Raw genomic sequence first — 24140 nt, forward strand, 5'->3', positions numbered from 1 at the left:
GAAATAAAAAATGTAGGTTTTAGTAATGTTTAAAACCCAATGAAACAAAGAATATGAACCTGAGGAAAAAAAAATAAACTGAAACTTTAAACTGAAAGTTTTAACTTAAACTGAAACTGAGACTGAATTAGACTACAGTGTATGAATCAGAAAGGCTAAATTAAGTATAAGAAGTAAATTAAAAAAAAAAGAAATTAGGATAGCAGAAAAAGAAAATTTCTATCGTACTTTGGCATCTAATTTGATGTGAATAACAAGGACACCATTTTTAGAAATTTCTTCTACTTGTTTGCTTTTTGCTCTAAGGTATAAAGAGAAAAAATGGATTACGCATCCTTAGGTACTGCATATGTATTTATAGTCCCAAAGGAAAATCTTTAGTAGATTCCACCTTTTATTTAATTTTTTTTCATCTACCCCTTTCAGATTACAATATGACACATGCATAATTAGCTATTAGTTATCAGACAGCAAATCATGTTTTGTCTTTTATAGTCACAGTATACTACCATTCATGACAAGAGGGTCTAAAAATCCAGCCATACTAGATTATGAGCAAATATAAACAAAGTATGTTCTGAACATACACGGAAACACTTTTTTGCTGTGACGGTGATCAAATGCTGGCACGGGTTGCCCAGAGAGGTTGTGGAGTCTCCATACTTGGAGATACTCAAAAGCCGCATGGGCATGGTAGTGGGCAACCAGCTCTAGGTGGCCCTTCTTGAGCAGTGAGGTTGGACCAGATGACTTCCAGAGGTCACTTCCAAACTCAGCCTGCCTGTGATTCTGTGACACATAAGATTCAAGCTGCTCTTTAGGAAAGTGAAGAAACACTATCCTTTCTGAGTTTCCTTATGTACACGTAGTTTGGAAGGGCAGGTAATTCCCATCATTACCAAATAGCTCAGAAAGGGACAACTCGTTTAATAGGAGAGCACATGGCCAAATCCAGCCTCCTTCCCCCAGTGTGCTCACATCTGTTGCCCTGGCCTTGGCCACTTCCATGCTACATGAAGAGGGAGCCACAAGATGGAGAACCTGGGGGGGAGGCCCATGTACCCCACCTGCATGCAGTGGGCTCTCTTACTACAGTGCTTGCACACAAGACAAATCTTATACTTCTCTGCATGGAGCTGCTGACAGGCAGCGAACTGCCTTTATCCTCATTTTCCAGAAGTCATTAAAGGCATTGCAACCCACATCCTCACATATGTTAAGGTGTCTGTCTTTGGCACAGTAAGATCAACAGGAGCTACCTGCCAAATGCCTCTGCAGTATGCAGAGAAATCATCAGCACCGCAGGGAACTGAGCCTGCGCCAACAACTCCCCAGCAAGACAGCTAAGTAAGCTCATCAGTAGTGTCAAGGGAAGCCCTTGCTGGCAGGGCAAAGTAGCTTTTTTTTACAACAGACCTCTGCAATCTTCTGCCCACCAAGTCATCCTTCTCTGCAAGTTACCCCGACTGCCAGTCAGTAACGGGAGTGGTGTCAGAAGCCCAGGCTCCTCACAGCTCCAGCAGGCAGTACCTGACTACAAGACTTTGTGGTGGCTGGCGAAACGGGAGGGTTTCAGCAGAGAATACATCTCATGTACCTGACGGACATTGGCTTGCAGTAAATTCCCCAGGTGCTCCACCAGCTCTGAAAAAGTTGGTCTCTGCTTAGGATCTCCATGCCAGCAATCCAGCATTGTCTGGTACCTAGGAAGGACAAACCCCAGTAAAATACCAGCAAGGTGCGAGCAGGTGCTTGCTCCAGCATCCGCTATTATTGTGGGGTAAATGAGTGCAGCTGGAAGAACAATTTCTCACATTTCTGGTGTTGTATAGTCTGGTGCTCTCATTCTTGTTCCTTCTTTCAGTCTTCTGCAAAATTCCTCATCAATTTTCACACCAGGGTACGGCGACGCGCCTAAAATGACAGCAACAGCAATTGTAATGCATTAGACTCTTAAATTCTGGGATTGGTTTTCAAACAAATAATTTGCTATGGCCTGAGTTAATAAGGTAATTTAGTACATTCGGATGTGCAAACAATTTATATTTATGATGGAAACAGCAACTGATTGAGTAAATGAGGCACATCATCACATACTGAAATTCTATGAAGAAGCGTTTCAAGTCCATGTTTGTACATTTGCATTTTTAAGGAAATTTATTTTATTTTGATAAAGAAAATAAACAGGAAATTTTCAAGAAGTGAAAAAAAGATATGCTAGAGGATCCAAGAACACTGTGACTGTTTTCTTCAGACTTTGTTGTTTAAAATTTAATATGGCTTGGTAGAATTATGGTGACTCACCTAATGAAAATATTTCCCATAGCAGAACTCCAAAGGACCATACGTCACTCTGAATAGTATATACTCTATCAAAAATGGTTTCTGGTGCCATCCATTTCAGGGGTAGTCTGGCCTGAAAGCATTTCCATAAACAAAAAGGTATCATAGTTTAGCAAAACACTGAGTTTCCACAAAGTGATTTAAGGTGAAAAAACAAACAAACAAACAAAGTGTCATGACTTCATCTTAATTCTCTCTCAAATAGAGAATCTGAAACTTACATCTCCTTTTCTGACATAATCTGGGTCTTTGTAGATGTCTCGAGCCAAGCCAAAATCACAGATTTTGACCACGTTATTGTCTGACAAGAGGATATTACGAGCAGCCAGGTCCCTGTGGATGCACTGCAAAGAGAAGTAAACAACTTCATATGCCGCCTGTCGTCACAGCTCTGTCCACAGGGCTGATCTCTTTCACATATGTGCTCTCCTACGCCCAAAGGCCAGATAACTCTTAAAACCTTTTAAGAAAAAGGAACCTCGGCATCAACAGTTACTGATTTTAAGTGCTTTTTTGATGGTCACAACTGATTTGGCTCAGGGAGACTTGCGTTCCCAAGTCTAAACATACATCTGTTTATCCACTATGCAGAGAGGGCCTTTGAAGTTAGCTAATTAATTATCCTAAGAAGCTGACACAAAACAAGTTCAGATCTGATTACCTTTAGATTTACTTAGCTTCATTCAAATCTGTGTACTCCACTCTCTGAAAAACATACCATGCTAAAATGCTGATTTGATCCAACACAAACTAATCTTGACTACAGACAGAAAAGTTCATGCCTTTACCTATTCACAACAACAGTTTAGCCAAAACCCAAAGACTCAAAACTCAAGTAAAAAGCCAGGCTCTGAAACTGGCTGAAGATGTGCTTCTAGTACGGACTGGAAGTGCAGAACCTGGGAAGACATATTTATACATACACACACCAACCAGGATGTATGAAATGCAGACAAATGCATGTTTTTAGAAAAGACTCTGGAATCTGCTCTTGAACACCTTGCCTGCACTCTAGAGCACAGTTGTATTCCTCGCTTCTATTTCCTTTTCCCATTTCTAAGTACTTTTTGTTTCTATACAACTGCAACCTATTCCTCGCTCTTGCTGGAATTTACATCCTTTGAAAAATGTGCTATACATATTTAGGATCAAACTGCAGAAAAGCACTCCTCGAAGGCCAAGTTCAGGTGAGCTGCTATTGACTGCCAGAGTGTCCTTGGCAAGGGACTCTCCAAGGAGTCATCCATGAAGTTTCACAGGTGAACACTGCATCTCCTTACACTGCCCTTCCAATTCCACTGCACAAGACATAGGCAACCTCCTCAGAGTAAACTTCTTCACTCTCGTTTAGCTCTGCTTACTAGGGATTTGTCCTTAATTCCTTTAATCATCTTTGTAAGTCAGCTCCTCTCCTCCAACTATTTACTCATTCTTCTATGAACCAGGGTGACCCACAAACGCTATACAGATCACCAACATTTGTGTCAATAAACGCACGGACTGTTTCACTCTACAGTATTAATGATTTGTTATGTCTTAGGGCAAAAAGAAAGTGTTGCAGATGCCTGCTAGTCCAGAGATGAACATGCTGTTTCCTTCTATAGACCTACAGCACTATTTCCTACAGTCAAATAAATAACATGCCACTCTTCCAGAGAAGTTCCTTACTTTGCGTGAAGCCAAAAACTCCATCCCCCTCGCCACCTGGAAGCTATAACAGATGAGGTCCTCCATGGTCAAAGGGTTCTTGCAAAGGTCTTCAGAACCAGCTGAAAAAAATCAGATGATGGTCAAACATGCCCTTTGAAACTGATTTCACCCATAAGTGCTTCTTAGGTAGAAGTCCATCTTGATTTTATGCTACATTGAACTGGAGGAGCAAACTGAGTCCCTTTTTGGCTGTATAATTATCACTAACAACCCATTTTACACCAAATCAGCCCTGTGCAAAATAAACTTCAAGATGATGGGTTATACCTCAGGCCTCATTGCTTATTTCCAGAGTTCTCACCAGTGGAAAGATCTGCAAAACAGTCCCGAAAGAAAAACAACCAAACCTCAGCTCACAAGTTCCTAGGCCAGGAAAGGCTTGCTGTGGTTTCAGCAGATGAATTTGGAAACCAATGAGAGTGAGGCCCCACCTAGTCCTTTTTGGGGAAGAATATGCCATGGGGAGAAAGACTTGAATTTGGCAAAAAGCCCTGCTAATTTAGGGTAGAAGAAGCCTTCCCTCATCCTCTAGTGACCTGGAAGAATAATGTACTCAAGTATCCAACAAAGATACCTAGGCATTTAGTTCCTGCCGAAATAAACAACTCAATGACTTTGCTCAGCTCTTGATTTTCACAAGAAATCTACTGCAAGCTACAACACTGGTGGCTAAAACCCTCTTCTCAAGACCTGCTTTAGGTCTACATACTTACTACATCATGCCAGCTCAGAAGGTCAGTGTTTACACTAGAGAGGTCTGAAAAGGACCAAAATGGTGTGGAAATGCATAAAGTGCATGCCTGACATTACCTATTAGGAGCACATTGAAACCGCATCATCCTCCCTGCTAACATACTGATGTTTTTCTTTGCATTAAATGATTTTTAGTAGAAGTCAAGGTACAGATGACTAAGCTACAGCCTCCCTCCTGACCTGTCTGATCCCACTGCTTGATGAAATTAGTGGTCTCTGAAACACGTTGGCAGCACTGAGCACTTTGTGCTGCCTCTGCCAAAGGAAAGCACAGCAAATGCATCTGTGAAACTACTGCAGATGGTGTGTATATCCAAGAGAGGCTTTGAAAGAGTGGGTAATTCAGGTTTCCTGTTCCTGACACACCACCTGTACAGAGGGAAGGTAGATAAACCTTTCTGCTAATAAGCAGTGAAGCAGATGGGGTTTCGTGATATTTAACTTCTGCGTAAACACTGAGGAAATACAGGTAGCACCCTGGCGCATCCCTCTCTGCACTGCCTTTGGAGTTTGTGCTCTTCGATTTTCCCTGAAGACACTGGGACATATAAACAGAGGGATCTCCAAAAGGCGGTGCACTAAAAATGCCACCTTTTCAGATAGGACATTACCTGGGACTCAGCTGAGTGTTTAGGGATGTGAACTACATAACCATAGCTTAGGAACTTTGGTTATCTAGGAAACACCCTGCACAAGCTTTGAGGGAGCTTTGGCAATCACGCAGTCCCCAATGTCCCTCATCAGCTGCCACCGCCACCAATGACAGCTGTTCTAATACCAAGAAAAGACATATCCTACCATCCTCCTCTTCCACGTCACTCAAGGAGCGCTCCTCCACAAAGCCAGAGCTTGCTGAGCTCTGGCTGCTTGTGATGCTGTCCAACCGTCGCTTCAAGTCTGCGGAGACATCTCCGACGTAGTTCTCCTTCCCCTGCCGACACCTGGCACTTTTGGTCTAGGAATGTGAGGGGAGGGTGGGAGAAATCAGAAGCAGAAAGCATGCCAGGAGCTTCCCTGGGAGAGGCAATGGCACTCCGCATGGTCTGTGCCATGGGCCCCTCTGAAGGCAGGGAGGGCAGCCCAGTACTGGCATGATCGGCCACTCTGCTCCAGGCCAGCTCTGGCTGGGGCACCAGGCTGGCATGGTGACAGCACTGGCAAACCCCAACCCATGGCCACATGTGCTCACCAGCTCCAGTACCCGTTGCCACTCCACAGCACAGCTTTAGCTTAGTCCAGCATCCTCCCAGCCACACCCCCCAGCAACAACTCCACATGCTGGGGAAAAATGCACACTGAGAAGCTGGCCTTCTCAGCCCCCTGGTACCCACCACTCATGAAGCACACGTGGATGCTGCTGAGCCCCCTCTCATACACTCAAGCCCCTCTGTACTGCTATGGCTTTCCATCTTGCTGCTGCAAAGGCCCTTCTGCTAAACCTCTAGCTTGGCTAAAACACTAGCAGCCCTCAAAATCTGATTTATTTCCTTCTTTCTCTATGCCACCGAATGCCTCTAGGGAGGATGCCAGCCCCACAAGCTTCCTCCACTGTGTTTCCATTTTCTCCTGCTTCAGTTTGGTGACTTTTCTCCCCCGGCAGGGCTGTTTTTTTCCGTCACTGATTCTCATCCTCACTGCTTGTATTAGCAAGGGTCAGCACCCTCATGAAACCCTGCTTCTTCCTTCAAGGCCTCTCAAATATTTGTTCATCCTTTTTACCTCACAAGAAGATGCAGCGAGTTGTCTTTGCCAATATAAAATAGTAAACAATGACTCCAAGAATAAGGAAAAATAACCCCCTGGAGAACTGACAAGCAGTTGGAAGGAGCTCTGATCTAAACAAAGCAGCTGCGGGAAGACTCAGGTCTACCAGCATGGTGGAGCGTAGCCCAGGGGCCTCCCTCTTGGCTGTGGGTGAAAACTGGTAGGGTCCTGAGCATGATGCTCAGCACTGGGTACACACAGCCATGATCCTCATTCAGCAATCCAATCCTTGGAGGGGATGGATCCTCACAACCCCCTCCAGAAATCAGGCCCCCTCTCAAAGGTGTCCAGAAATGAATTTGAAAATGCCGGCCTCCATCCTCCCCCTCCTTTCAAACCAGGGTGCAGAAAGGGGGTGCTGTGATGGAGCTCCTCCTTGCAGAAGTTTGGGAGGTGAAAAGCTGAACTTAAACTCATGAGATACACCAATTATACAAAACGACTAACAGCAAATAAAATGTATAGCCTGGTTCAGCAATGAGCCAAGGGGACAGTGGGAAGGATAATCACGCGATAGAAGATGCCTATGGATATCTGATAGATGTATACACTAAACAGGGAGCGCAGTTATTTAAGGTGGTCTGGAGCTTAACTAAGAAAGGAAAAAATTCAGGCTGATAATCAGAAAAAACTTCCTGACAGATACAGCCAAGTATAGAATAACCTGCCAAGGGAAATAGTGGAAGCCCAGTTCCTTTGCACATTTTAAGCTAACAATAACAAAATAGCTACATTGCAGGGGCCAGGGGAAAGACTAGATGACCTCTGATGTCTGTGCCATCTCTTATTCCCGTGAGAAGTACTAGCTATTCCGCGTCCCCAAGGATTGACACTTCAGTCTGCACTAGAAACAGAAACATCGTGTACAGAAAAACCCCACCGAATCAAACGTTACACTGTCAGCCTCAGCCTTGACTCCTTACCTTGTACGGGACAAATTCACTCCTCTTGCTCCGTAGGTAAGCTGACAGATTTCCGAACTTGCAATATTCCACAATCACCATGAGTGGGCCTGCACAACACATAAAGCAATTCTTTAGAAAGACCATTTATATCCCGCCTTATCTCACAGCATAATTTTTGGCTAGAAATACATATGTTTCAAAAAGCATTCTACTATCCAAGGGTTTTTTAAAATACTGGTAATAAAAAAATACCTAATCAAAGCAGGGAAATAATTCCTTTTCTGCTGTATAAGCAAGGAAAAGAAAGCACATTTGAAAATCACAGGCCTAATTTCGTATGTGAAAATGTATACTGGTATGCTTATATTTAAAGTGCTAATAACTGCCCACGCTAATTGACATTGTAAGGATGTGACATACATATCTGAATGAACTTCAGTGCAATTAACCCCTCATCTGCAATGAAGTACATACAAGATTATCAATACACTTTAAGTCCTAAAATGCAGCTTAAGTCCTAAAAATTTAAAATCTTGGTTTCAGACATAGATTCCTTGACGTACAGTCCAAATGTGGGATTTCATGCTCAGGTTGCTTCATATAGGCATACGCTACAATGATACATTTCCATCCTAGCTTCCAGATACTGGCCATCCCTATTTTATTGTGGAATAAACAAGGAAAGAAATATTTTATGGATTATGTTTCCCTCAACTACTGCACTTCTGTTAAGGAACTTGACAAATTAAATTCTGATCCCAGAACAAGCCAACAAGTCAGCTTCCCTGAAAAATCATTACTGAACTACTTTACATTGAATTTCTTCCAAATTAACGTGCAGTGCTGTATTTGTTAAACAAAACATCTGTCCCTGATTATAAAGTAAAATAGGTTCATCCACCTAGAGCTGGACTCCAAAGTGCAGTCTTCCCTCCTACACACACACACAGAGGCACCCCCAGCCCATCCAAAGAGAGTGAGGGAAGTCACAACTTGCAGTTGCAATGTAGCCATTTGTTAGACAAGAATAAGACCAGTTTGTTAAATCTGGTGCTAGACTCAGACCCAAAGTCTGTCACATGCGGGGTGTCCACTATAAAAGTGGATCTGAGGTACAGAAAAGCAAAGTGATAGAACAACTAAGGGATGGATCTGGATGTAGAACTCAGGGCTTCTGAGCCCTTATTCAACCTCTGGACCTGCTCACACTTACCAGAAATTTATTTTTTTTAAAGTAAGAATTTCTTCCAACATTTGATTTTGAAACTCCATTTTCTATGCAGCAGAAAAGGCAGAAATAGGTTTTTATTAGCGGCTTCCCACCTGCTGAGAAGTTACTCACCTCCCGGCTTTGTGCAGGCTCCAAGTAAATTGACAACATTGAGATGATGGCCAATATGAATGAGGATCTTCAGCTCTGACATAAGTGCTCTGTGCTCACTATGAGTTGCACCTTCTGCAGAGGTAAAACAACACAGATCAGGAGCATCACAGACAGAGGAGTTTTCCCCTCTGCATTCCCTTCTGTTAATTTTCCAGACCATCTAGTGAGAAATCTTGCTCCTTGGTAGCCTGGGTCAGGTGTACTGCAGGACATTGATGAAAGCTAGGCACATGCATGACAGGATTGGGTTTGCTCTGCTTTTAAACATTTTCCAAAGTTTGGCAAGGGCAGTACATCAGAACAGGGACACAAACAAATCAGCAAACATCTTTTTTCCTACAGACTTTTTGAGCAGTTTGTGCTCTGCCATTTGACCCTCCTAACCAAGAATAGCCCACAGTCACTGTTGCTGGAGTTCATGCTAAGGGTCCAATGAGTCCACGGACTGTGGGAGATAAGACCAGGGCCAAACCACACCAAAAACCTGGAGATGTGGCTGGTGTCCTCATCCCATAGGTGTAGAAGGGGAGGAGGAAAGGGCTGAAGCAGTGGGAAGAGACTGGCAGAGGAAGCAGCTCTCTGCAGGCTGCCTGAGCACTAGGAAGCTGGAGGGACTGGGCTTTCCAGTTTTTATTGTCGTTCCTGCATGCTCATCCCATTGCAATGAGTTTGCAACAGGTCTTGCCTGCGCTTGCAATTGCTCACAGCATACTGTCAGAAATCCCCCAGCTTTCCCACCCTTCCTCCAGTACAGCACAGGGTAGGATACAGCCCCCAGCTGCTGGTAATCCCATTTTGCTGCCCCAGCTACATTCACTTCAGAAACAATGTGTCTGTGAACCACAGTTTTTACTTCTGTGGTGAATGTGAGGCACTTTAATATGATTTAAAATGAGAAGGAAGTTTTACAAAACTACTCCCATTGGAGCATGCCTAAGCTGTTGTCTGACGCTTGCAGAAAGCTCCCTACCAGGCTGCATAAGACAGAAATGGACACATGCAAACTGCTTGCAGGAGCAAGTTTATATTCTGAACCTGCATAGATCTACAAGCAATGGCTGAGAAATCACAATTGCACTGCTCCAGTTATCCATGAGGGAAAGGCATGTACTTTCCCTAATCATTGCTTCATGACACCAACTGTTTAGCTAAACTTGTATACACCATTGGTACAAACATTTTGATTTTTTCCTATCTAATGGCTATGGTACTGGTAATTGTCCCTATATTGTGTATTCAAGGTGAAGTTCTAGTCATTGTTTTTACCTTTAAGCATTTTGACTGCCACTGTTTTGCAGGTAGCAGTTTTGTCAATCCCAAACGCATCTGCTTCTATGACCTGGCCAAAAGCTCCACGCCCAAGAGGTTTACCTTGAAGTGAGAAGATGAACATATTCCAATTTATTTGCCTGGCACAGTGGGCAAAAGATACAGAATAAACAGCAGCTCTAAACTGAGTTTATGTATCAGAAATTAACAGAGGGCTGATAACAGGGAGAGGTTGTGTTATATCCTACAGGACCGCAGAGCCCACCCAGAGGTCCTGCATCAGGGCAGCCTCACGGCAAGCCAGGACCTGAAACACCCCCCAGCACAGAGCTGGCTGCAGTATCACTAAACGGCTCATGCAGTGAAGACACACCTAGCTTTAGCCGGTCTCTGGGAAACTCCCACTTGCTGGCATCATATGGGAGCCGTTCGCAGTGCTCATCTATAGGGACTTCATCAGGATCCATGATGATTGACAAGTAGCCAGTCTTCATGTCCCCTCCATTGGCCTGGAAAATGGTATTAGTTGTAGTTGCATGGATTTTTTGCTGGTGATGTGCAGGCGAAGTGCCACTTTTTCACTCTGTAGTGTTTCACTAGTTCCCAGAAATGCCAGGCTACCATTTCCCTACACCATGTCATTGTGAGTATGATCATCGTTAATTACTTGCACTTTTTTTTTCTTTTTTTTAATAAACAAAACCAGCTGAAACACTTTTTCTCTTGCAAGGGCCTGTTCAATTAAAAACAAATTTCTGTGCCCCTGGTTCCAGGCAAGAATGTTATGGCATGGAGAGAAAAAATGTGTCTGTTGATTTAAGAACAATGGAAAGAAGCAACACAAAAGTCCTCAAGCCAACTCTCATTTGTCATGCTAGACCAGTGCTGATAGGGCAGTAAGAGAATTTTGTCATTACCCGCTTAACGGTTCGGAGGATGATTACAAGAAGCAACCAGAAGAACATGGCAATCACTGCAGTGCCAACGAGGATAATGAGCTCCAGATTTGTTTTCTCTTCAGCGCCTGGGAAGAAATAAATGAATATATGAGTGATAGTTGGAAGCGTATTTGTTTTGTTCATTCATTAAAGTAGAGAATGGAGGTCCTTGTTCTGAAGGTTCGTTTTAAAAGTGTAACATGGAGCAAGGAAATGAAAGCAAAACAAAACAAAAAGCTTGGGGCTTTATGTTGGAATATTGCACTTAGTTTCGTGCTGTTTTACACACCACACAATTTCTTAGCATCAGCTTTGTTCCAAGGACAATGTCTGGACCTTTGGGAAATATAAAAAAGTAAAATCTCACATTTGGAAAACAAATCACTGTTTTGGAATATCCAAAATGAATGACTCTTTCTCCAGAAACCAAAAAAAATCCATCATATAGTAAATAAAGTGCTATGAGAACAACGCAGAGAACAATCTCTGTCTTGTCTCTTTACACGCTTCAGCTGGGGCATGAAAAAACATGGTTCTACAAGAACATGTGAAAATAAGGTCTTATTTACAACATCTCTTTTCCAGTAAAATCGCCTCCAGCAGATATAGCCAATACATCTATTAATGTCCAGGAGCAGCTCTCTTCTTCAGCTCCTGTTGGCCAGATCATGCTCCTACATTTCATCCTCTGCACCATACAGATTTTCCTACACAGTAACACACTCCATTACATGACCCCAAAGAGCTGCACTATGAATTTCTTGGAGTGAAATAATATGTCCTACACAGATGTCCAACTTTAGAGACATGCCCCAACCACATTTACCACATCAGCTGAAATCTACACTGATGTCAGCTGCAGATAATTTCCACCCCATGTAAAAATACTGCTCAACCTCTTCATATCCTAATGGGACCTGTAAGAATAACAGGATACTGCCTTAATTACCTTAACGGAACAGATCAGACCATCACCCTGACTTGTGAGACGGAGGTTCCTGAAGGAGTCAGTGACTAAATTTTGCAAATGTACTAATATCAAGGGCAGGGAGCTTTTAGTTTGAGGCTTCTCATTGAAATTCTTGGTGGAAAGTCCATCATGGTTCCAGCTACTCAGACTTCAGACTAATTCTTGCTAGAATTGTTCATCACTGCAAACTGAATTATTGTGTGCCACAATAGGACTTGAACAAGTGAGAGATGGGTCTCACAAATGATACTTCCAGAGCTTTGTGAACTAGAGTCCCCTAACCCCAAACTGCTACCTGTTCCTATCACTGAAATGGGACGGCAATCATAACAGACTGCACAAAGTCTTCACTCTGTTTTTCTTAGATGCTGTGACAGCAATGACATAGTTTCAAAAGTTACAACTGTTAATAAACGTAGTAGAGATGTCCCAGGATATCTGCAGGTTTAGACAGGCTCTGTTGTATAGGTCTGCATGTAGTATAGACTGATAGAGTTTTATTTGTAACCACAAATAAGGTAGATTCAGCTTTCGTTGAAAAGCACTAAACAGCATTGTGGAGAAGAGTGTCAGCCTCAACAGCTGGGATTATGATGGCTATCACAGCACACAATTTGAGCTTGATAGGAATGGTCAGGACTTTTCACAAATCTCATGGTGTATTTTCAGATCTCTGATCAGCATAGTCAGTAGATTTTCTTTTAGTGATTATAAAGATTTCAGGCACAATCTGGAAAGAAGCTGACACTAACCTTCTACTGAAAAAAAAGCCACTGCTTTTCTGCATCCAATGACATTGCAGGCAAGGCAGGTGTATAGCCCTCCATCCTCTTTCCTCACTCGACGTATGGTTAGTGTTTTGTTTCCATCTTTCAAAACAATACCTGGAAAAATCATGATTCTTAGTTCCACTATTTTTATGCCACTATGTGTTAAAAATTAAACCTTTCATGGTGAAAATCAGCAGTGAGTCCCATGAAAGAAAGCTCTTAAGTGACAGAATATTCATGGCAAAGTAGCAGTCCTCACCTGAATCTTCAACGAGGGTTTCGTTATTTTTGAACCACATGATGTTTGGGGGAGGAATGCCATTCGCTGTGCATGACACTTCTATGGTTTCACCAATGTTTGTTGTTTGATTTTCCAGATTTCCTACAAGTGTGGGTGCCATGGGCTCTGGTGGTTTGAAAATATAGCAAAATTACTGACCGTTAAAGAAAACATGCGTTTTTGCAGTAATAGCAGCTGATGGCCCAGTAGCGAAGCCTCAAATCCTTTTATAACACCAACAGCCACAGCATTCATGCTAAGATCATAGTTAAACTCCGACGACGTGAAAAAATTATAATAGCCAAGAAAATGTTAACAGTATCGATGTAACCTGTTTTAGATGGTTCATTTTGTAACTGCTTAGGCTGCTGAGGGAAGAGGGAATAGAGGAGAAATTGCTTCCCTCACATTTCTATTTCCAGGGTTATTACGAGAAGTCTGATATGGCTGGTCCATCAAACATCCATTCAGGACAGGGTAGATATTTTCCTGAATCTGCCTATCAGTCTAGACATCTAAGTCTCAAAGCAGTCATCATTATTCGTGTGAAAAGCTGACTGATTATCAGCTTGCATTGCTTGCACCTGAATACCAGCACCACTTGATGACTTTTAAATTACAGACACTACTTCAAACTCTAGAGTCAGTGACACAAAGCAGTAACATTAATGCTATGAGTACACACATGCATATACAGCTGCAAGGAAAAATATGTTTTGAAAAGTAAAATTGAGAAGTTATCATGCTAAACATGCCATTATTTGTGCAAAAGCCAAACTCATCTCCTTGCATAGCACAGTGGCTTGGTCAGTGTTTCCTCACTCTTACTGATGACATGGTAAGTCCTTGCTACCAGGACAAGCCCCAGACCTGCATGTTACAACAAATGGTCTAAATCTATTTAACGAACTGACTGCACCATTAACCCAACACATGCAAGGCCTGAAGATACCAAAACCTGACACTACTGCAGTTACTGTCATAAGCAACCACCCATTTTGGTTCACAGTAAGAGATCTGTACCTTGAACAGTGAGATGCTTCACCAGGCAGTGCTGTGTTTTAGCCTTCTTGTCCTGGGCAATGCAAACATAGTCCCCTCCATCCTGGAGGGAGATGTTACGGAGGATGAGCTCTAAGGTGATATTTTCACCATTGATATTTGAAACTGTCGCATTCAGCTTCTGGAGAGCATTGAGGTTCTTGCAAACAGGCATGGGCAGCCCTCCAAAGGGAGTCTGTGAAGCATGAGTGCTGAGTTTGTACCATGATAGCTTCTCAAAGGTGAATTTGTCTGCTGTGCATTGCAAGGACATGTTATCCTTCTCTGTGAGTTGATTCCGAGGCTGGAGATTAATTTCAAGACCCCCTGTGATTTAAAAAAATAATAAAAAAAATCCTATTAAGTTGCATATTTTATTGCCAACATTAACTTGAAAAAGCCGTTTTACAAATATAGCCTTATCCTCATCCAGCTGCAAATAAGGAAACAAAACAGTGAAAAAAATCAATCAATCAATCATCTAAAAAGTACAATCTCATTAAAAGCAATACATTTAAAATGGACCAAAGGAATGCCTATGTGGACACAGGTCCTCTTCCTGTAGAAACTTACAGCAACCTAAGATGATTCTTAGCATTATCTTATAGTTAGTTCATTTTTAGATTTCAGTTAAAATAATATTTCAGCATGTGAATATGGGGACTGATTTTTAAGAAGACAGAAGTTCTTTCCCACTAGTTTCCCAGCTTCTATGGTACGTCTTTACTCATTTTGTGACACCACCATAATCTTTCTGTAGCTCTTCCAAATCACTGTGAAAGCCCAACAGTAATCACTCTCAGGGACAACAGTGCCCATTCTGCATCACTTTCATGGGACTACCACTCCACTGAGCCAGCAGAACTAATCACTTGGCTGAAGTTAGGTGGTGTCTTTAGAGGCTGACTTCCAAAAAGCTTAGGTAAACTTAAAATTCTAAAGGATTAAAGGATTTTATAAAGGACAGCAATTAGACAGTGGCATTGGTGTGCCTATCATTAGTAAAACAGATGAAATAACATTAATTTAACATGGCTGTCCTCAGCAGGGTGTACTTACTGGTCACATGAAAGGAGATAACTCTCTCATTTGACCCAGCTCTGTTCATAGCCATACATCTATACAAAGCAGATACATTCGCTGCTTGAATCACAAGGGTGCTCACAGTCTGCAAAAGAACAATCAAGCAATTTCATACCACATCAGTGCTGAAGTACGTATGTGAGCCTAACCATAGGCTCTGCAGGTATCTGCACAACCAAAACTCCCTCCAAAGCACAAATCCATGGCACCGCAGGGGCACAGTCCCCTCCTGACATTCACATTTTTGTCCTTAACTCTAACAATCAGGCAAAAGAAAACAAGAGAAAGGAGCCTGCCAGAAGGCAGACTTTGATATATGTGTTAATAAATACAGCACCCGCAACTTCTTCTGCTCTTTGGTCTCTCCAGCTTCTTCCTATTACAGTTAATCAGCAAGATTAACTCACCTAAATTCAGACCACTGAAGTGTAAGTTACGTTGCTCAATGGAGATTTACTTTGGATCAGTGTCTTGAAAGTGTGTACCACTGCCTATTGGCTTCAGTAGGAGCACAACCAGATGAGCATATATCACCAAGTTTGATGATAGGTGAAAGGAGTCTCATCTCTATTGATAAATTTCCAGATACATGGACTGCTGAACAGGGCTAATCAACCCCAACCAACAGAAAAGAAAACCTGCTCACCTTTGTTTTCCCAGCAATGGTAACAACTCGGTGCTTAATTTCAACCTGATTCCCACCCTTTCTCTCCGAGATGGCTTTCCATTTCCTGCATGCATACAGATTGGCTCCTGAGCGAACTTTCCTGAGATATATGTAAAGACATATGCATTAGATAAGATGAATATTCGTCCTTCAATACAGTGGGTTTTTTTGTTCTCTTTATAATATGAAGATATTTGTCTATAAATCAGATGCAACACCAGCTACAGCCTGTATCTGGGAGGGAAGAGTTTCTGCAAATATTTCTATTAAATTGCACCCTATACCCTTCTGAGACCTTTGTGCACTGTAAAATAAGAAACCCCAGGCCTAAAGGTGAATTTCCTAATTAATCTGCCTGTGTCAGCTCAATCAGGATGCTTGGAGGGAAGCAGCTATTCTGGGAACAAACCTCCATTCATAAATAGATGATTCAAGTTAATTTAGTTCAAAGGAAGACAGAGAGACATAGAAATCACTGAACTCCCTACAAGAACTTCTTGAGGACAGTAGCCATTGCGTAGGAAGCAACCAGGCACCAAAGGAAGAAACTAGTGGAAATCATTTTAAAAACAACAACAGGAAAGAAGAAGGATTTTTATTTTTTTTTTACTGTGGCTTTTTTTTTTAAAGGAAATCTGGGCTTATGGCAGGCCCAGATAAGGGAAGCTGTGTGAATCTCAGTCAGGCACTCTCTCTATCATTCCCCAACATCAATCAGTGCACTTCCTCTGAGATACACTTTCACACAGATAAAGAGCACCATCACGCTCAGCACTTGAGCGTAAGAAAAAAAACACCACCAGGATCCATAACCAGCATAAACAACAAATTTTCTTTGTTTGGGATGGGGTTTTGGGCCTGCAGCCCATGGGGAGATCTGAGGGGAGGTCACACAGATGCATTTGGGATTCCGTGCAAGTCAAGATGCCCTTCAAGAAAGCAAGACAGCAACATGCAAGTGCTGCCAGCTCCTCGCTGTGGTGGCCCTTGCCTCTGCCAATAATGACTTTGGCACAGCCTGCCTGTAACAATCTGCCTGTTAGTACAACAGTTTTTCTTCATTGGCCATTGGGTTTGCACTCGGTGATGAGCCTGGGCAGGGGATGCACCCAAAAAACCCCTCGATCCAAACATCCCTCAAGAGCTACATAAACTGCAGAAGATGGTGAGGGCTTAGCACTCACTGGGGGTTGAAAGTGCACTCCTCCTCCAGCTGCCAGTGCCAGAGGACAGTGGCGGGTGGCGGGACAGCATAGATGGTGCAGGTGAGCGCCTGCGTCGAACCGTACTTGTAGGAGTCGACAGGGGCCAGCAGCGCGTTCTCGCCAATCTGGGGAGGGACTGGAGGAGAAAGCAGCAGGTTACGCCTCCTGCTAACAGCTGCCCAACACACCGCATGCATGCATTACACCCACAGCAACTAATTCACACTGTGCCTCGTGTCCAAGTGCAACGCACTGTCTCCAAGGATATGTTGGAAAGGGGTGAACCTGCCCAACACCTTGAGGATCAGGCCCTCAAGATACAATGCTTAGGATCTCCTATAAAATCTCCCTTCATTACCCCCTGGTTTAAAATGCAGCCTTTAGACTCCCACCACAATGTCCAACCATGCATCCCACTGCACGTAGCCTTGCTGCCCTGTCCGAGACCTGCTGTCTTCAAAGCATGGGGCTAGGCTGTTTCCTGAGGAGCAAAGGGGTGGAGGAAGAGGAGGAGGAAGAGAAAGGGGAAGAGGAGGAGGGTTGCATAGGGCAGGGCAGAAGAGGAGGGACAGCCTGCATGGGGTAGGAAGGATGTGCGAGGTGGGACAGGGCCAGGATGGAGCAGGATGGGGGAGGACTCAGGCAGCACAGCCAAGCAAGGAGGGCAGGAAAAGAGCAGGACACAGAGGCAAAGAAATAATGTACAGAAAACAAACAAACAAAAAAACCCTACACACACAAGGTATCATCACAACAACAACCCCAGGAGCTTGCAGCCTCTCAACCGGCACATCCTGGAGCCAGGAGAGACAGGCCACTTCTGCCCTCTCCTCCCGGCCACCACTCCCACTTAAATCTTCACAGCTCTGGGATTAATTTCATCCTAAGAATGGTAACACATCACATCCACACGTGAAAGAAAGGCACCCCTTTGAAATGCCACTTACCATTCACAAGCAGCGTAAATGTATGCCTCCTCTGCATCTTGTTAGTAGGGTTTGTAAGGACAACAGTGTAATTTCCAGCATCCTTTTCAGTTGCTTCAGTAATCACTAACGTGTAGCCAAGTTTAACTGTATGATTTGCATTGATGGCCTTTACATTTTTATACCTGAAGAAAATATAGAGCACTTTGAATACTTTAGAGGTTTACCTGAACTAAGAATAGCTCAGTTTTTCAAACCCATTATGTCCCAATTCTTACCATTTCACCTCTGGTGGAGGATATCCTTTAAACTTGACAGGAATTTTGACTGTATCACCTAGTCTTGTCTCAACCAAGTTCTCCATTCTCTCCAGATGTATAAAAGGACTTTCTGGGAAAAAAAAAAAAAAAAAAAAAAAGAATTAAACTAAATGTTCTTTCCATGTGGACAGAGGTGGAAGTGCTCTCCATTTGAGTTACCACTTAACAGCAGATGACAAATAGGGCCCAGTGACAGGACACCACTAGTAAAGCACAGTTGGCTCCAAATTGGGCTCTGGAGAGATGGAAACACCATGAAAACCCAGTCCTTTTTCTTGCACAGAGGAATGGACCAGTTGCCCCACTAAGGAGCTCTGGAAAGCAGAAACAATGCTTAGCTCTCTGGATGGTGTGCCAACTGTCAGATCTATAGATATTTATACACATATATATACACACACACATATCATAAACCTGACCAGATCTACTCAGTCCAGGAAATAATAGTATGCATGTAATAAAGTTAGATCCGATCCTTTCAGCCTCTTCTGAAGTATGTATTTGAACCGTTGCAGTCACAGAATACTTTGAAATGATTTGCATTACTTGCTATAAGTTACAAACTTGCATTCAGACTAAGACAGCTATTAGCCTTTTGATTTAAGATTTAGGATGGTATAGACTTAATATCTGGTACACTCACTATAGCACATGATTTTGTTTTGGCTTCTGAAGAGAAACAGAAAGAACCCAGGAGAAAATTGAGTTGTCTTGAATCACTGTGCCACATAATAAAGTCTGAATGTTTGGTGTTTGTTTTTTTTTAAAAAAAAAAAAACATTAATATTCTGGCCCCTAAAATCAGACCTTGGGAAAACCAGCCTCCTTCGAAATACAAACCCCTTTGTCTGACTCAGTGATTAAAAATGGGCCATTCTCATGCTGGCAATTTTTTTCTAGAAGTAAGCCAGTGGAGCCGCTGGGGCTGTGCCCAAGAGGGGCTTGAGAAAAGGCTGTAGGATGTGGCCTCATACTTATCTATGCACTTAGCCATGTTTCCTTTGCATCACTTCCGTACAACAAAAACTCCACTTGATTCATCTATTCATAACGTAAAAGCTGAAAGTTTTATTTTCCTAGCTTCATTCATGCTGACCCAGAACCCCACAAAGCCACCAGAATCTAGCCTGAGTTCACCTGGAGTGAGAACAGGCAAGCCTTACAGAAAGTCATCTATACAAAACCAGTTTTACAACACCTCAAGGAGGTCAACACAGAAGAGGACTGCAGGCTTACCTCAGTTTATTTTACTGCCCATTTCCCTATGGGATTCTACAGCTTTCATTAACATACCGGATCCTTTAAAATCTTATCATTAACTAACCTTGTGGTACAAAAATAATCCTATAGTGGGTGCAGGAGAAATACTGCAGCTGCAATTTGGTTGATTTCTGTCACTTGATTCATCACCAAGGTGCCTCCTGCAGCCCAGTAATCAATCCCAAACCTGAGGCAAAAAACAAAACTGAAGTGGAAGATGCCATACCATGGATAATGAAGTAACTGCTGTTTTTCATGTTCATACGACCACTGGATGCTGCGCAAGTATATCGACCTTTGTCACTTAAGGACACACTGTCGATGGTAAGAGTGCTTACAAACTTCTTTACTTCTCCTGCAGTGGTTTTTAAATCCCTTATGGTGGCACGTTTTTCCTGTAATAGATAAGAGACAGAGGTGTTTGGGAATTCTATTGTTATTCCTGCTGTAACCTTTTGCACACCCATATATACTAACAATTTCTTTGTGTATTATCATCTGCTTTATCAATATTATAAAGGGGGAAGTGACATTATACCCAAATCAAATTTCACTGTGATGTTAGTGCCTTGAAGTTATTAGGGATTTACCTTGATGGAAGGGTAGTCCCATTTAAAATCAATTCCTACATTCAGCTCTGTCCTTACAGTGCAATTGAGAACAAGTTTTTCTCCCACTGCCAGCTCTACTTGGTCATGTGGGTTCATTGTCAGGTCATAAATTTGGTATCCTAGAGGAAGGAAAAGACACACAAAACATTGAGGTAAGAAGAGGTTTCTTTACCGGACTCAGCACCAAATTTCCCAAGTGAATTAACTGAATTCCCACCAAATTCCCAGCTACAAAGAAGCCCCTAGATGTCCCAGTGCAGCATGAAGACTGGCATACAAAGGAGGCTGGAGGGAAGAGATGTGCCTGCCCTGAGCACTTCCCACCTGACAGCCGCACCAGAGCGGCGCAGCAGGATGTATGCACTCGATCTGAGCCCCCAGGGTGGTGGGAGCAGGCAGGAGACAGGGACCCCACACAGTTCCTCTGCCTTAGACACCTACTTCTTACCCCTGTAGACCTGAAACAGAAGGAGGTATATCCCCCTCCACAGCAGTGAGTGGGAACTTTCTTAAGAATAACAACCTGGCATTGGCAAAATTATCCAAAGTTTACTTTGTGCAATAAAATATTTTAAATATTCCCAATCAGAATATTCTGAATGCAGAAATTCTGAATCAGAGGACTCATGACTTTGGTAGAGAAGCAAGAGCCTGCTGCACAGATTAAAAGGTGGAGGGCTGCTATGCCTTCCTGCTAAGCAAGGTGAGACTGCCTTGGTGCCACTTGAAGTGGTCACCATGTCCTTAGCCAGAAGAGAAATAGCTGGAGTTTCAGCTCAGGCTTGAGCTTCCACAGAATCATCATGCTATTTCTGGGTTCTGATGAACAACTAATAAAATATACCAGGAAAGCATAAACCCCTGTGAGAGTCAGGACATAGGTCCGAAGGAGACAAGACAACCAAGCTCCTAGTGAGACCTTCAGATACCCCATTCCCTTGGTACGCCCTCAGAGCAATTCCCTTCCTTCTGCTGCTGACGGGTGTCTGCCTCTAAATCCCTTCAACTATGACTTGAATCCTGGCTATGGGAATAAAGTACAGAACAGAGTGATCTTAGGAAAAAGGCTTGCATTGTCAGGAAAAAAAATAAAAATCCCTGGCATCTATGCAAAACACTAAAGCACTTAACCCAGTGATCAACCAGAAAGAACACAATATGTTGCATTTAATAGAAAATTAATATATATCACAACATCCATTTTGCATTAGCTATATTGTCAGTATTGAATAACCTAGAGTCCAACCAAATGTAATTGGTTCAGTATGTTGTAGTGAGCAAAATAACATTGCCTTTAGAGAAAAAGAAAAACTTTGGCTTACCTACAACTGCAACTATGTATATCACAGACTGGTAGCTTTCATCATCTATTTTAGCTTCGCAGAAGACCATGCCCGCATAGTTGATTAAATGACTGGGTATCGTGAAGCCTTTTTTATTATTCCATGAAATTGATTTACCATCAGGAACAAATATCTTTTCTGGATATTTCTGTTTGAAATGTTGATAAAATACATAGTCAGATTTCAAAAAGTAAACTACTCTGAATTTTCAAGTCCAACATTTTCCATAACTACAGGGTCCCAGTTTTAATGTCCTAGCTCAGGCAATCTCCCTTTCACAAGCAATCACTTCACACTTTGAGAGAGCAGGATCATGGACGAGTGCAATTACAGCACTCACCTTGTAATCACAGGCTGTAAAATTCCCAAGAATGGAAAGAAGTTTTTAAGAAATGTACTTATACTTCAAGCAATGTATTTATGTCACAGTGATTTCAACTAACTCTTAAAATAATAATGGGGTTTTTCCTTACCGCATGTAGAGATACATTGAGATTTGATACAGTTCCAAGGCACGGCACTACCACAGTTTTATTCTTAGTGATGTATACAATGCCAAGCTGATCACTAACTGAAGTCACAAATGGAGATCTGTAATCTAGAAGAATATTCAATCAGTAAGTGGATATTATTTGTCATGTGGTTCTGGAGGAAACTTTTCCAATTTTGTTCTTTCCCAGTTTGTTTCTTCTCAAATCAGTTTTATTCTTTTCTATGTGGTAAAACACTTTAACGATGAGACTAAATAGGGGGTACATATTTTGACAGACACCCCCCAGCTTTACAATATCATTATTCTCAAAACAGTTTTCAGCAGCAGTGCACACTTCGGAGAACAGCTTCCTGCCACCGCAGTCTTTGTGCTGACAAAAATGTGATTTACCCTAGTGTGACTTTCCTTGCATAAGTATTACAGGAAATACCAGTTAAAAGTAGTGACATGCTACATTGGCTCCTCCAATGGCAGCATCCTTTACAAAGTCAGAACAAACAAAAAAAAAGTTCATGATCTTATAGAACAAGCTAACCCAGGTACATCATAACATTTCATTTTTCAAAATCATAGCTATACATTAATAATAATAAGGAAACAGGGAGCACAAGAAAGGAGTATGAAGCCATCAGTGCAAAAAGGCAGATTCTTCAGTGAATGCACTTCCTTAAACTGAGCATACACTAGGAGGATTTACAGTGCCTGTGTGGCCAACGCAACTGACAACCTGAGTTTGAAAACTTAGCTCTTACACTCTAAATAGATTTTACCATCACAGTCAGCAAATGTATGACAGTTTATGTTTTTGGCTTGTTGTTTTTGGGTTTTTTCAAATGGTATCAGATAGTACAAATTGTAAAAGGGATTGGATCTGCCCTTTTTAATAAATACACAGTCTCTGTAATCCTCCCTCGTATGAAACTCCTGCTGAGGTCAGTAATAGCTCTGCATTCGTGAGTACAGGCTCAGAGCACAGCGGAGACACGTATGCTAAGTTCTGGCTGGAGGAGAATGGCAGACCGAGTACGGCATACGGCAGGTCAGTTCAAAATTACAGGTACAAAGGCTTTTCTGTTGATGGCAGCTACCACACTGGCATGTAGTTACTCAATGTGAAAACAAGAAAAATAACAGTTTTGCAGAATCCAGAATTCTAAGATTAATAAAATTTAATGACAAAAACATTTTGAGATACTTGATATCCCTTTATTCTCTTGAGGCTAGGGGAAGAGCCACGCAAGAGCTGTGTAAGCACTTACCTTGAACGTAGACATAAATGGTTGTAGCTGCCTGGTTGTCCCTGTAAAGGCACCTGTAGTCCCCCGTGTCATTGCCGATGACTCTGAGGAGAGTAAGTGTCTTGCAGTAGGGGCCATTGCTGCAGTCTGTCACAGAGATACGCTTCTCAGCACTGCTCTGGTTGCTTGGCCAGGACCACTCCAGAGGTCTCTGACCGCTGTGAAAGCAAATGTTAAGAGGACCGTGAGCATGTGATGAGCACCAACACTGATGCCAAGGCGGTGAACCTCAACCTGGCTAGTCTCTATGGCTATGGAGAGGAACAGGCTTCATCCAGTCAAATAGAACATCAAGCCACATAGGATAAATTCACGTAAATCAACCTGTTGCTAATACCTATAAGGAAGCTACTTGAGATTTATGTTCTGCTGAATCTAAGTGACACAGAACACAAAAGGGAGCACCAACAGCACAGCTCACCAGCGGGCTCCACAAGGACCCAGCTAACGCTTCCTCCTCCTGGCCACCGTGCGCTCCCCAGCTCTCCCTTGCTGCAACCCTCTATGGTCATTTCTAAAGTCTGTCAGGGAAAAGCGAGGCACAGGGTACAAAGGGAGTGGGGAGAACAAGAGTGATCATGGGAGAGAGACCGAATCACCTGCGTTTCTGTACAAAAACTCACTACACAAATTATCCCCATCAAAATCATGCTGGACAGACTTGCCCTTACCTGCAAGTAATATTTAGAGTGTCATTTGCAGTTATTGTGAGGACATCTTTTTGGATGCTAAGAGTTGGCTGATCCAGACAAATAAATAAACCTGTGAAAACACATATAAAACCCCTCATATCAACTCAATAGACAA

General features: G+C 42.6%; 1 protein-coding gene across 2 annotated transcripts in view; it reads right to left on the minus strand.

The window, feature by feature from the left end:
* Positions 1 to 24140, minus strand: part of KDR (kinase insert domain receptor) — a 32266-nt gene that overhangs the window by 6577 nt on the left and 1549 nt on the right. For both annotated transcript variants that reach the window (XM_080385371.1, XM_080385370.1), the window contains exons 2-26: positions 24005 to 24095; positions 23295 to 23491; positions 22016 to 22140; positions 21522 to 21690; positions 20179 to 20318; positions 19815 to 19983; positions 18287 to 18398; positions 18030 to 18193; positions 17062 to 17218; positions 15857 to 15977; positions 15187 to 15295; positions 14110 to 14454; positions 13066 to 13212; positions 12789 to 12920; positions 11046 to 11152; positions 10502 to 10637; positions 10126 to 10230; positions 8818 to 8931; positions 7494 to 7582; positions 5605 to 5761; positions 4012 to 4112; positions 2565 to 2687; positions 2305 to 2416; positions 1815 to 1914; positions 1598 to 1703 (exon numbers count right to left, since the gene is read on the minus strand). In XM_080385371.1, the coding sequence (XP_080241497.1) occupies positions 1598 to 1703; positions 1815 to 1914; positions 2305 to 2416; positions 2565 to 2687; positions 4012 to 4112; positions 5605 to 5761; positions 7494 to 7582; positions 8818 to 8931; positions 10126 to 10230; positions 10502 to 10637; positions 11046 to 11152; positions 12789 to 12920; positions 13066 to 13212; positions 14110 to 14454; positions 15187 to 15295; positions 15857 to 15977; positions 17062 to 17218; positions 18030 to 18193; positions 18287 to 18398; positions 19815 to 19983; positions 20179 to 20318; positions 21522 to 21690; positions 22016 to 22140; positions 23295 to 23491; positions 24005 to 24095 (3428 nt within the window). The remainder of the gene's footprint in view (positions 1 to 1597; positions 1704 to 1814; positions 1915 to 2304; positions 2417 to 2564; positions 2688 to 4011; positions 4113 to 5604; positions 5762 to 7493; positions 7583 to 8817; positions 8932 to 10125; positions 10231 to 10501; positions 10638 to 11045; positions 11153 to 12788; positions 12921 to 13065; positions 13213 to 14109; positions 14455 to 15186; positions 15296 to 15856; positions 15978 to 17061; positions 17219 to 18029; positions 18194 to 18286; positions 18399 to 19814; positions 19984 to 20178; positions 20319 to 21521; positions 21691 to 22015; positions 22141 to 23294; positions 23492 to 24004; positions 24096 to 24140) is intronic.

This window comes from Falco punctatus (genome assembly GCF_963210335.1).
Source record: "Falco punctatus genome assembly, chromosome: 1".
Classification (NCBI taxonomy): Eukaryota; Metazoa; Chordata; class Aves; order Falconiformes; family Falconidae; genus Falco; species Falco punctatus.